The sequence below is a fragment of the Triticum dicoccoides genome, chromosome 7B, assembly GCF_002162155.2.
Source record: "Triticum dicoccoides isolate Atlit2015 ecotype Zavitan chromosome 7B, WEW_v2.0, whole genome shotgun sequence".
Lineage (NCBI taxonomy): Eukaryota > Viridiplantae > Streptophyta > Magnoliopsida > Poales > Poaceae > Triticum > Triticum dicoccoides.
In genome coordinates this window covers 440,099,170-440,110,402 of record NC_041393.1, presented here as the reverse complement: position 1 = coordinate 440,110,402, position 11,233 = coordinate 440,099,170, and the positions used below count along the sequence as shown (strand labels likewise).

Sequence of the window (11,233 nt, the reverse complement as noted above, 5' to 3'; positions counted from 1 at the left end):
CCAAAGTAGCATTTGGTCATGGGCGTAGGGGCGCTTATATTGGTTGTTAGATCTTGCCTGTGAACTCAGCGCATAGATTTTGGGAAAACCTTAGAAGCAGTGCCTGTTTAGATTTTGCTGGATATTAATTTCCTGGCCGAAGAGGCCAATGCTTCAACAAAGTCGTCTCCAAGAAGAGAATGTACACTAAAATAAATGGCGCACCAGCACCAATGTTGCCATCCACCCATCTGAGGCCAGATCGTTAGGCTTTCACTTCGACGAGGAAGTTCGAGCAAACTAAAGATTGTAAGGGGATCATGTGGAAACAAACACGACGAGTAATTTGGAACGAAGGGAGTATTTAGGAAGGGAGGGACTGAACTAAAACCATGATGAGTAATTTGGAACGGAGGGAGTATTTGTTTTTTTAGAAATTTCAAATGGACTATCACATATAGATGAATATAGAGTTTTCGCTCCGCTCTACCCCGTTCTCGAAAGGACCATTAAACTTGAGTCACCATGTACTGCCGCACTCTATATCATCACACCTGAACAATGGTCACGCTCACATCCCTATGGCGGACATCACCACGCTATAAGACATATCACGTATACTAGGAGCGTGCCAGAAGCATGCCTGCCATCATTGACGAGGTCTGGTTGTGACACGAAGACCTACTACAACTGCAACGACGAGAGCACTTTTTTTTTTTTTTTTTGCGAACGAACGACGAGAGCACTGCCGCCAGCCGTCCGTCCGTCCCAGTATCCAGCCTCCGCTGCGCGGCCACCAGACCCCATCAGATCACTCTGTGCGTTCGGTTTATTCGGTTTGCATAGTTCGGTTTATACGGTTTTCCGGTTTGTACGATATTAATACTTCGATTTATACGGTATGAAATTAAAATACGATTCGGTTTCGGTATATATCAAATTATTTCGGTATGGTTTCGGTATATACCATAATAACCAAAGTTGACGCGAATTTGAAAATGACATACTATATTTTACAAATTTATAATTCAAAACACATACTCTTTTAATAAAAACGGTATATAACTTTATATAAGTATATATGCATGCCTCAATTCATGCCTTGAAAGGTTATGGACGTGATTAGCATTTTTGTAAGAGAAAAAATACTACATTACAGGAAAAAAGGGATGTTCTTTGCGGGAAATTTTACTCCTATACAAAAAAAATGACTACTTGTATCATTGTTTGCCTGAAGAAATATAAATATATTTTTATTTCGGTTTATTCGGTTAACCATTCGGTTTTTTGGTATATACCATAAAAACTGAAATTCAAAACGGTATCAAAAGTTCATACCATATCGAAATCAGAAACCATAAAAACAATAAATTCGGTTCGGTTCGGTTTATTTTCGGTATGAAAGTGCACAGAGTGACCATCAGAGCAACGCGTCCCTGTTCGCTGCTGGACGAAGCATATCGTGAAATTTTGTTCACCCCTAAAGAAAAAGAGAAAAACTTCTGTTCAACCGGCTGATCCAACCGATACGTCGGCCCGGTGCACTGCCGTCGGATTGTATTTGGATCAAACGGTCCTGTGCTCTCCTTGTCCCACCCTTTTCTACAAATATCTAGCTTCAACCACCGCATCTCTATCCATTCGTGAGTCAACACCCATCACTTTGTTATCCATCCACAATTCTTCACAGCCTCTCTCTCAAGCTCCCAGCCATGGCGCTGCAACTCTGTAGCCTCGCCACCCTGCCCGTTACTTTTTGCTACCGACAGCGCTACGGATAAGCGGCCACTGCACTCTCGATTTCTTCGGCAAGAGTGGTCGACGGCTGCGCACATCGGCCTTTTAGTAACCTGTGCGAGATGTTAGGTCCTGCAAACGATGGCGGCGTTGTTTCTGCAACACCGTCTATGTTGCAAAAAAATTATGTTGGCGGCGTTGTTTCTGCAACACCGTCTACGTTGCAAAAAAAAAATGTGACATGATCTTGATTGCAAAAAAGATTCTACAACATGATCTACTCTCTCCGTTCCTAAATATTTGTCTTTCTAGAGATTTCACCAAACGACTACATACGGAGCAAAATGAACGAATCTACACTCTAAAATATGTCTACATACATCCGTATGTTGTGTCCATTTAAAATGCCTAGAAAGACAAATATTTAAGAACGGAGGGAGTATATTGAAAATGTTTCTGCAACATAATTTGTGTCGCAAAAAAGTTCTGCAACATGATCTCTGTTGCAAATGTTTCTGCAACATGACCTTTGTTGTAATATTGAAGGGAGACGCTCAACCGCTCGCTGGCACTAGATCTATGGCTCAGCCGGCGGACGCGTAGCGCTGCCCAAAAAGGGAAAACCTTCTTTTCTAATAAAAATAGAAAAAAAATTCTCGAAAACAAAAAATATATCCGACCTACCGGATTCGAACCAGTGACCTAAGGATTTATCTGCAACGACTACAGTCCTCCGCTCTACCAACTGAGCTAAGGTCGGCTTGTGATATTTCTACACAGAATCGTATTTAGATACTTGAGCTCAGAAACCTGATGACAAAGTCCCAGCAATTGGACCTATTATACACTCTTGCCAGATTTTGTCAAATGAGTGGATTATTATACACTCTTGCCAGATTTTGTCAAATGAGTGGATTATTATACACTCTTGCCAGATTTTGTCAAATGAGTGGATAGAAGGCTGTTGTTCATACTGTTCTCTTATAACCGCACGAGAGATCACACAAATACTTCCATCCCAAAAATGTTGCAATTGATGCTGTCTTCACCTCAGCATTTAGTCTATACATATACATCTCTTCAAATGGAAAGAAGGAACTACAAGCTGCAAGAAACTGTTACAAACGCTGCTACACACACATACAAAGAGAAACGAGAGGGCATTCTAAACCTATCCCACACGCAACGGCATGTCGGCGTCCTGTTGGAATTGGGGAGACTGCACAAGCTACAAGGTAATCTTTCTAGCTTCAGCTTTCTGATACCGGTATGGTGCAAGGATGAAAACCTCTTAAGGGCCTGCTTGGTCTGGCAGGTTATCAGCAGGGATTTAGCCCAGTTTTCTGTCAATGCCCTTTGATCCTTGCAGATCCCTGCTAAACCGAACATGCCGTAAAGGGGAGGTGAAATCCTTTGGCATGGTTGTGGGTGTTCATCACATTTTCAGCAATTTAAACTCGAAGTGACGCTCCTTGAGTCGATTTTTTTTTTGTATTTTTTCCCTTTTTTCTGAAGAGGTGGTTGACTCCGGCCTTTGCATCACTTTTGATGCATACATCGGTTTTTCTGTTCTTTCTTTTCTTTTCTTTTCTTTTCTTTCTTCTATCGCGGTGATTTCTTTTGCATTTTTGCTCTAGAACGTCGATGGCCCCCCTTGGGCACCTGTACAAAGAAAATACTCAAGTGAAGACTGGTTGTTTGCAGAGAACTTGGTTTGAAAGCAACTTGAGTTTCTACCTCTACCTGAATTTCCTGTAAGATGTCCTCAAGTTGTACAATGATCTCCGCAAAAACAGGTCTTATACCAGGATCTTCATCCCAGCACTGCTCGATCAGTTTCGACAATCCCGGGTGCACATCTGCCGGGATCTCCAAACGCAATCCCTATCGCAAGGCCAGCACAGCGTAAGAAGAAACGATAAGAGTCTGTAATGATGGGATCTGAACTAATATGAGTGTTGAGTTCATCCAGGGATAGCCAACATCACTGATGTACCTGCCTCACTCCCAATGCAGCTTGCAAGGGTGTCATGTTATCATAAGGGACCTACAGCATGATTAAGAGTTCATTGTTACCTATAACCAACATAGTACAGAAGTTTAAACAACTAGGATGTAAGCTCAAGATGTATTTGACACCAGCACATACCTTTAGTGTAATCAATTCCCATAGAACAATAGCAAAGCTGAATACATCCGCTTTGTGATCATAAGGCTTATGGTTAATAATCTATCAAGATAAACAACACTTATGAGCTTCTTGCGAAAAAATAAAATCTCAGGAGTAACCTATGATTTTTTTATCTCAGCTCATGCAGACAGTTCCAAAGTTGAAACTTTTTTCCTTGACAAAATGAGATGTCATGTTCGTCAGTTGTTGCCACGAATTAGGTACAAAACATGTATCTCAGTTCAAGGAGAAGGAATTTAAGATGTCTAAATGGCACTGTTTGACCAAAGCCTCTCAAGGTGGTCTCATAAAACCATTTTCCTGGACCCTGCCAGGAACTTATGAAGTTTGACATCTTTATGGACCATGTACCTCTTACATTTAGCAGTGGCCGATTCATCACTCCTTTATGGACAAGTCGCAGAAGAAATAGCTCCTTATTAATTTGTAACCCACCCATATTTGCCACTAGGATCTGATAGGTTTCCCCAGCACTGAACCGTACCTTTGTGAATCATGTTTATGGCAAAAAATTACTAATTGGTTACACAATGATTCAGAGCATGATGTTTCCCATCGCCATGAGAAATTAGAAAGCAAGGCAAAGTGAGGCATGTTACATTCCGGTGATGATCCTTGTCCCTTGAACTTGCCATGAGAAACATAAGAGATAAAGAGCAAGCAAAAGATTGGTTGGGAGTATTGGTACAGAAGATAACAAGGAAGGACCAGGTAGACCGAACAAAACTAAACATTTCAAAGTTTCTTAAAATTAAAGAAAAACACTTTCAAACAGTAACAGGAAAAATTAATAACCCTACCTCAGGTGCCATCCATCTGTAAGTTCCAGTTTCAGCCGTCATTTGTCCCTCCTGACTACCAACTCGAGCCACACCAAAGTCTGCAATCTTCACAACCTATTTCCAGAAGTAGATCCACAACTTAATAGGTAATGACTAGGTAGGTGAGCTTACATCAGTTGAGGAAATATTTATCATCATTTTCTCACCATTTTCCAGAAGTAGATCCACTACTTATATGCTTAGGGACACAAAAGTTAAGTTTGTGATACAAGATAATAAAAATCACAATTTTAAAAAAAATATTTTTAAGAGCAAGTAATTTGTCTTAAAACATACAAATATAAATTGATATCGAGTTCTTAAGCAAAGAAAGTTTCCTGAATGGAATTATATTTCCATTTTTTTCAACTTATTATAATTTATTTGAGCTTTAAAACCTTATCTGCGATTGCTAGTTTGCCAGATGTGAACTATAAACCCTTACGTGTTTAAAGAATGTGCTTGTAACAAAGCAGCCCCATCGGACTAAAAAATCAACCACTTCAATGCTTTTATGTATTTTCCAGGTTTTATACCACGTTAGAAAAGCAGAATAAAATGGACCCTCGGATTCTCAGGACCAATAGCTTCGGCAGTTTGAATAAGTATGCCTACATGATTGTCGCCCATGAGAATGTTTGCAGTCTTCAGATCTCTATGGATTATGTTATGCTGGTGCAGACATTCCATTCCTTTTGAGATGCTCATAGCAATCCTTAGAATCAGAAGGAGCTCTAAAACATCATTTTGCTTGTGTACAAATTCATATAAATCGCCTCCAGGCATGTATTCTGAAAGGAACAAAATTAACACAAGAGAAAAAGGTGAGCATACTAGGTGAAAAGACATCACATTGTGTGTTCTAGAGAAAAAAAAAGTAAGTTTACTAGAAAGAGTGGGCTATGTTAAAATTACGCAGCATACTCATTCAACAATCACAATAAATAAACAAGAGTCTAAGACAGAATCATGCACAGTATTCTAAAAAGCAGGCTAGGGGACTGCTTAGGCTTCCGGTCACCGCAATTTAGCCCTGAAGGGTCTGTTAGGCAGGATGGGGGAGCCTAGCTAGGTAGTGCAGGTCAGAGATTTCAGTTCATTTCTGGAGTTTTTGCACTCCTGACCGATAGTCGCAAATTTCACGAAATTAACGAAAATTCTGGAAGCAAAATCATTTTTTGGCTAAGTTCAAATTCAGCACCTGATAATATATTTGTAAGTATAACGGCACCAAAAAGTTTATTCCATTGTGGTGGTTTGCTTCCATATAACTCAGCCATCTTATCTCCAGTTTGTGCTCTAAGACCTACACAATTTTGGTCTACCTTTTCTACGAGTTATGAAAAAGAAAAGAAAAATTCAGGGCAATTTATGCTTTATGGGGGTTCGAACTCAGGATCGCCAGAAGCATAGAGTTGTTTAAGTTAACCACTGCACCCAGAGTCATAACATGATTCATAACTGCTCGAAGCCGTCTTAACCAAGCGAAAAAATTCAAAATAATCGATATTTTTGGCCAAAACTGAACTTTTATCGCCCCTGAACGAGAATCGTTGATTTCGCGAATTTCGAACAAAATTTGACCGAAATTTAAATCCCTGGTGATGGTATCTAACGGGAATCTGGTTGCTTGAATGAAAAGAGAGCCCTATAATCGCGTATCACATAATTGTATAAAGAAAGAATACAGGAGAGAAACTATCAGAAATGGACTCGAGAGACACATTCAATTACACAGTCAAACACAATAGCAAAGAGCTTATTTTTCCTGCCCATCAAGCTAGCAAGTTGTGAGCTATGAGCAGACTTAACAGGAGCAATAGCAAGTTGTGAGCTATGAGCAGACTTAACAGGAGCAACAGCAAGTTAGAAACTGTTAAGCATACAGTGGGCATAAAAAGAAGTCTACACATGATTATAGTTTTGTGCGGCTTAAAAACTCGAGCGATGAAATTTCACAATTTTCAATCAGAAGTTGCTTCGCAAACATGACCAAGATGTACATTACCTGACTTCAGATTCAACCATAAGTCACAATCCAAATAACAAACATAGATTCATAAAACAATCACAGCAATGCAGTAGCTGATATCTCAGGTGCATCCGTGCATGGCAATGGTTTTGTACTGCATCATGCAATGGTAGTATGAGCATTCCAAAGTAATGTCCAGCAACTAACTAAAGAGTAGCAATCATGGCAGAGTTAATTACAATCCATAATATTCTTTTGGCAGTATTGATGGTACCTGTTACAATGGCACAATACTTTCGATGCTTTGTGCATGCGCCATAAAATGTAAGGATGTTTTCGTGCTTAACTCTCCTGGATGCAAAATATCATGAATCAGTCAGAATAAAACATAACTGATCATTCAGTAATGGTCGCAGAAAGCCTGCCTTAGCATGAGCGCCTGCTGCAAGAACTCAACTTCTGAAGGGCTGTTGTGATGTGCACTCCTGAGTATCTTTATACAAACATCCAAACCACTATGTGTTCCTCTATATCTGTGAAATAGAAAGGAATGAGATTTGTTGGACCCTAGTGTGGCCTTGCTTACCAAAAGCAAATTTAGGTTCACGATATTCTTGTATTGTTTTTAGAGGAAAAGGGAGGCATCTGCCAATCATATACTCCCTCCGTTCCTAAATATTTGTCTTTCTAGAGATTTCAACAAGTGACTACATACGGAGCAAAATGAGTGAATCTACACTCTAAAATATGTCTATATACATCCGTATGTGGTAATCCATTTGAAATCTCTGAAAAGACTTATATTTAGGAACGGAGGGAGTAGATGTGAGTGAAATGCCAACGTCTCCTGTCAGCAGAAGCCAGAATGCCTAGATAGGTCTACAGAGGCTAGAGGAGTACACTGGTCAGGCTAGAAGTGAAATTGGCATAATGGGCACTTCAAGTAAATGAACCCTAAGGCGGACATATACTTTCAAGTGTCAACCAGCTCTTACAAGTCTGCAGAAGACCCAGATGTGATCTTTTCCCCCACTGCTAGCACGCTCCAGTCGATTTCACAATCCACAAGCTGTTGCTGTAGCTCAAGTATTTTCTCCGAGGATGAAGCATTTGCTGAGTTAGGTGGTGCTCCCTACATATTTACATGGGGACAATTGGAAGGAGATGTTAGAGATGGCATCTTAACTGAAAGTGCAGATATCACATAATACTGCATTTACTGAAGTTACATGGAAAAGGACATCATACATTTTTTCTCATTAATGTATCCTCAATTGTCGCAATCAACGCCTCTGTCTCCTGCATGTACAATATCAAGATGACATATGCAAGAGAATGTAATTATAGAGATTAATACTCCCTCCGTTCCAAAATAGGTGTCGTGGTTTTAGGTCAATTTAAACTAAAACCACAACACTTATTTTGAACTAAAACCGCGACACTTATTTTGGAACCGAAAGGGTAGTTCATAGCGTCTTAGAAATGTAAGCAGGTAGTAGTTGTAGTCAGCAGCACTGCAAACTGGCAAGATTCTTTCATTAATTCTGTAGATATAATAGTCAAACACTATGCACAACATAAATATAATATCTGCAGAAAGTCATAAACAGTCCAACCTTTGTATACATATGCTAAAAGTTTACCTGTGTCTTCCACCCATCAACAACAAAAACATCCAAACAAAAGCCATCAGTTGTGGAGTAAACATGAGCTTCTTGAATATTCAGTCCGACTTCAGATAGCAATGCAGTTAGCTGTTGAACAATTATTTCTCATAAGAAACTTGGCATGTAAAATGTGAAAAGCAAGCTATATGAAATTGTGTATCAAGACAATTATAGAAAAAGTTGCCCCCTTGGTCATGTTTCTTTACCCGGCTAAGGAGCTTGGGCTTGTCGAGGGAAGAGAAGATGATCTCATGAAGAAGGGCAGGTTCTGAATCCCTGTGGAGAATTGAGAGGCCATTTTAACTAAAAGTCATAAACCAAACAAGTACACACTGTAAGCTGGAAGCACTTGGAGAGGATGACTTATTGGAGGATGGACAAATCGCAGCCACTGGTCTCGAATTTGACAGAGGTAAAAATAGCACTTAGAAGTGAAAACAACTGGTGTGAAATACAAAAAGAAGCTAGCAACAATATCAACGATAAGTCGTGGTACGATTTGAAGTGAATGACCTTGACGGTGAAGATGTAGATCCTGTGGTGTCGGTGCCATGTATCCTCTCCAATGTGAGGTCTTCCAATAACCTCTGATATGTTTCAGAGTCGGGACTGGTAACCACCCATTCCGGTTGAACTGCCATGTGCTGCCCATCAAGGTAGATCAACAGAGTTGTGAAAATGCTATTCCCTCCAATCCATACTAATCGTCGCTGACTTAGTATGGCAATAAATCAGCGACAATTAATATGGATCGGAGGGATTTACTAAATCAGTGACAATTAATATGGACCGGAGGGAGTAACAAATTGTCCTTTTTACAATTTTTGTGTGTCCAATCCAGCCATATCTCAATTCTAAGAGTAACTAATACACCACACTAGCTGTTTGCAAGAAATATTTTCGCTCAACAAGCTATCCATCCAGGGTTTTCGATAATACGTAGTCTATGATTCGAGAGGAATTTGCTAGTTTTGGGGATGAATTGCAAAGCGAAAAGCGGGGTGGGGGTGGGTACCTTTAGGAATCGAGCTCGGAAGACGGGCTGGTTGCCGTTGTGGGCGCACTCGTCGAGGACCTCCCGGTGGAGCAGCACATCCTCGGCCTTGCTTTCACTCAGGTCCGTCAGGTACCTGGGTGGCAGCTTGTCGAAATGGGCGTCGAGCATGTCCCGGAACGAGGCATCATCAGAGTCCCCCTGCTTGCCGGCCTGCACCAGGCGCTCGTATATCTTACGCCGCAGCTCGTCGTGGGCGGCGGAGGACCTGGGCGGCGAGGAGCTCTCGCCCGTGCCCTCGATGGGCGCCGCCGACGGAGGGGCCATCGGAACCGGGAATTCCTTCTTTGAGCCGGCCGCGGCCGGTTAGCGGTATTTATAGACCGGCGAGGCGAAGCAAATCCTCCGATTGGATTGGATTGGACTGGGAAGGATGGAGAAGAAGGGCAAGCAGATAAAAACCTGCTCTTTTTTTATGATTTGTTTTCCGGCGGCGGCAGAGGTTGATTTGCTACGAGCGCGGGAACAAGAAGGTGACCCGTGGCCTTGCCGGCTCGGACGGCTTATCGTCCCATTTCCATTGTCAGAGGCGACGAGCTTCCCGAGGTCGCCGGACACCAGGCATCGCCCGACCGGACGGCAGTTAGACCCCCTTCCGGCGAGTGGTTTGACAAATTCCGGCGAGGGGAACTTTTGTCGCTATTTAATAAAATAAATCTGGTTCTTAGACTATTTTCTTTTAAAAAATGTGCTTCTTAGACATTTTTTGTTCGGTTTTGCTATTTTTATTTTTCAAGTACCCGGAATTTTTCATTTCGCCATCCACCTTTTCTAGTTCATCCGAGCTCGCTGGAGAAGAAGGAATCTCGCCGGAGAAGAGGCAGCCCCACTGTCTATCTTATGGGAAGCCATAGCCTCGTTATCTATCTTAGGGGTAAGGGGGTGTAGCGGATCGCCGGAGTTGTTCCTTGGTGGTGCGGGGCTTAGAGGGATGGTCGGGACGGCGACCAACACGATAATGGGGAGGTAGAGGGGAGGACGGTGCGGCGAGCCGACCGTGGGAGGTAGGCGGTTAGGCCTGCATAGGCCGCGGGGGAAGGAGGATGAACATGCCGTGGCATGATCTTGACAGTTGGATATTGATCTGATGGCCAGAAAAAAAAGTAACTGGTGAAATGTTTTTTCAGGCACGCTGTTAAATACAATCTCATTTTTGTTGGTTGTCTTATACATCGTCTACCTGAAAGTGGCATCTATCAAGAGGACTACTATTTGTTTTCAAACTTTTCATTGTGAAAAGAAAAAAGTCATAGGCATTGGTATTTATTTATTATGGGAAAGTCATAGGTTTTAGAGTACAAGGAATGTGAAATGGATTGTATACCTTCTTACTGACTTATATGTCTATTGTGAAATTTTGACATTCTAGAACATTTTACCAATTCTATAACGCTGCTAGAGAGAGACTGGAACCATCTCTTCTTCCAAATCCAAATTAGTACTGCATCAGGAGTGATCTCTGCCAAATAAAACGACGGAGGAGACAAAGGGGCATTAGCTTCTCACTACAAAACATGTGCGTAACCAACAAGAGCAGCTTGTACTCTATCCAATACTCCCTCCGTATCACAATATAAACACCTTTTATGTCTAGATATAGACCAAAAAACGTCTTATATTTTGATATGAAGGGAGTACATTACAATTTTAGTATATGTTATGAGGGAGGACATAAATAGTTTTTACCTTCAATTATTACCACATCTGTATAAGTTTGGTTTTTTCAACTTCAATAATAAAATGAAGTATGAGAACAACCTGGACGATGATGATGTTGTGACGGTTTCACACCCGTGGCAGTCCCACCTACAT

At 41.3% G+C, this 11,233-nt stretch overlaps 1 protein-coding gene and 1 non-coding gene across 2 annotated transcripts; both read right to left on the bottom strand.

Moving 5' to 3' along the window:
• Positions 1 to 2,390: 2,390 nt before the first annotated feature.
• On the bottom strand, positions 2,391 to 2,476 carry TRNAY-GUA. The gene is given in 2 exon segments: positions 2,391 to 2,426; positions 2,440 to 2,476. It is a non-coding gene; the product is annotated as a tRNA-Tyr (tRNA).
• Positions 2,477 to 2,724: 248 nt separating this feature from the next.
• On the bottom strand, positions 2,725 to 10,018 carry LOC119338358 (serine/threonine-protein kinase STY46-like). The gene is made up of 14 exons (XM_037610670.1): positions 9,383 to 10,018; positions 8,881 to 9,011; positions 8,574 to 8,643; positions 8,344 to 8,454; positions 7,949 to 7,999; positions 7,696 to 7,832; positions 7,126 to 7,233; positions 6,975 to 7,051; positions 5,344 to 5,519; positions 4,708 to 4,803; positions 3,866 to 3,946; positions 3,713 to 3,763; positions 3,460 to 3,600; positions 2,725 to 3,378 (listed from the first exon to the last, which is right to left on the bottom strand). The coding sequence occupies exons 1-14, from the start codon at positions 9,686 to 9,688 to the stop codon at positions 3,319 to 3,321; spliced, it is 1,596 nt and encodes a 531-aa protein (XP_037466567.1). The 5' UTR covers positions 9,689 to 10,018; the 3' UTR covers positions 2,725 to 3,318.
• Between the last annotated feature and the right edge of the window lie 1,215 nt (positions 10,019 to 11,233).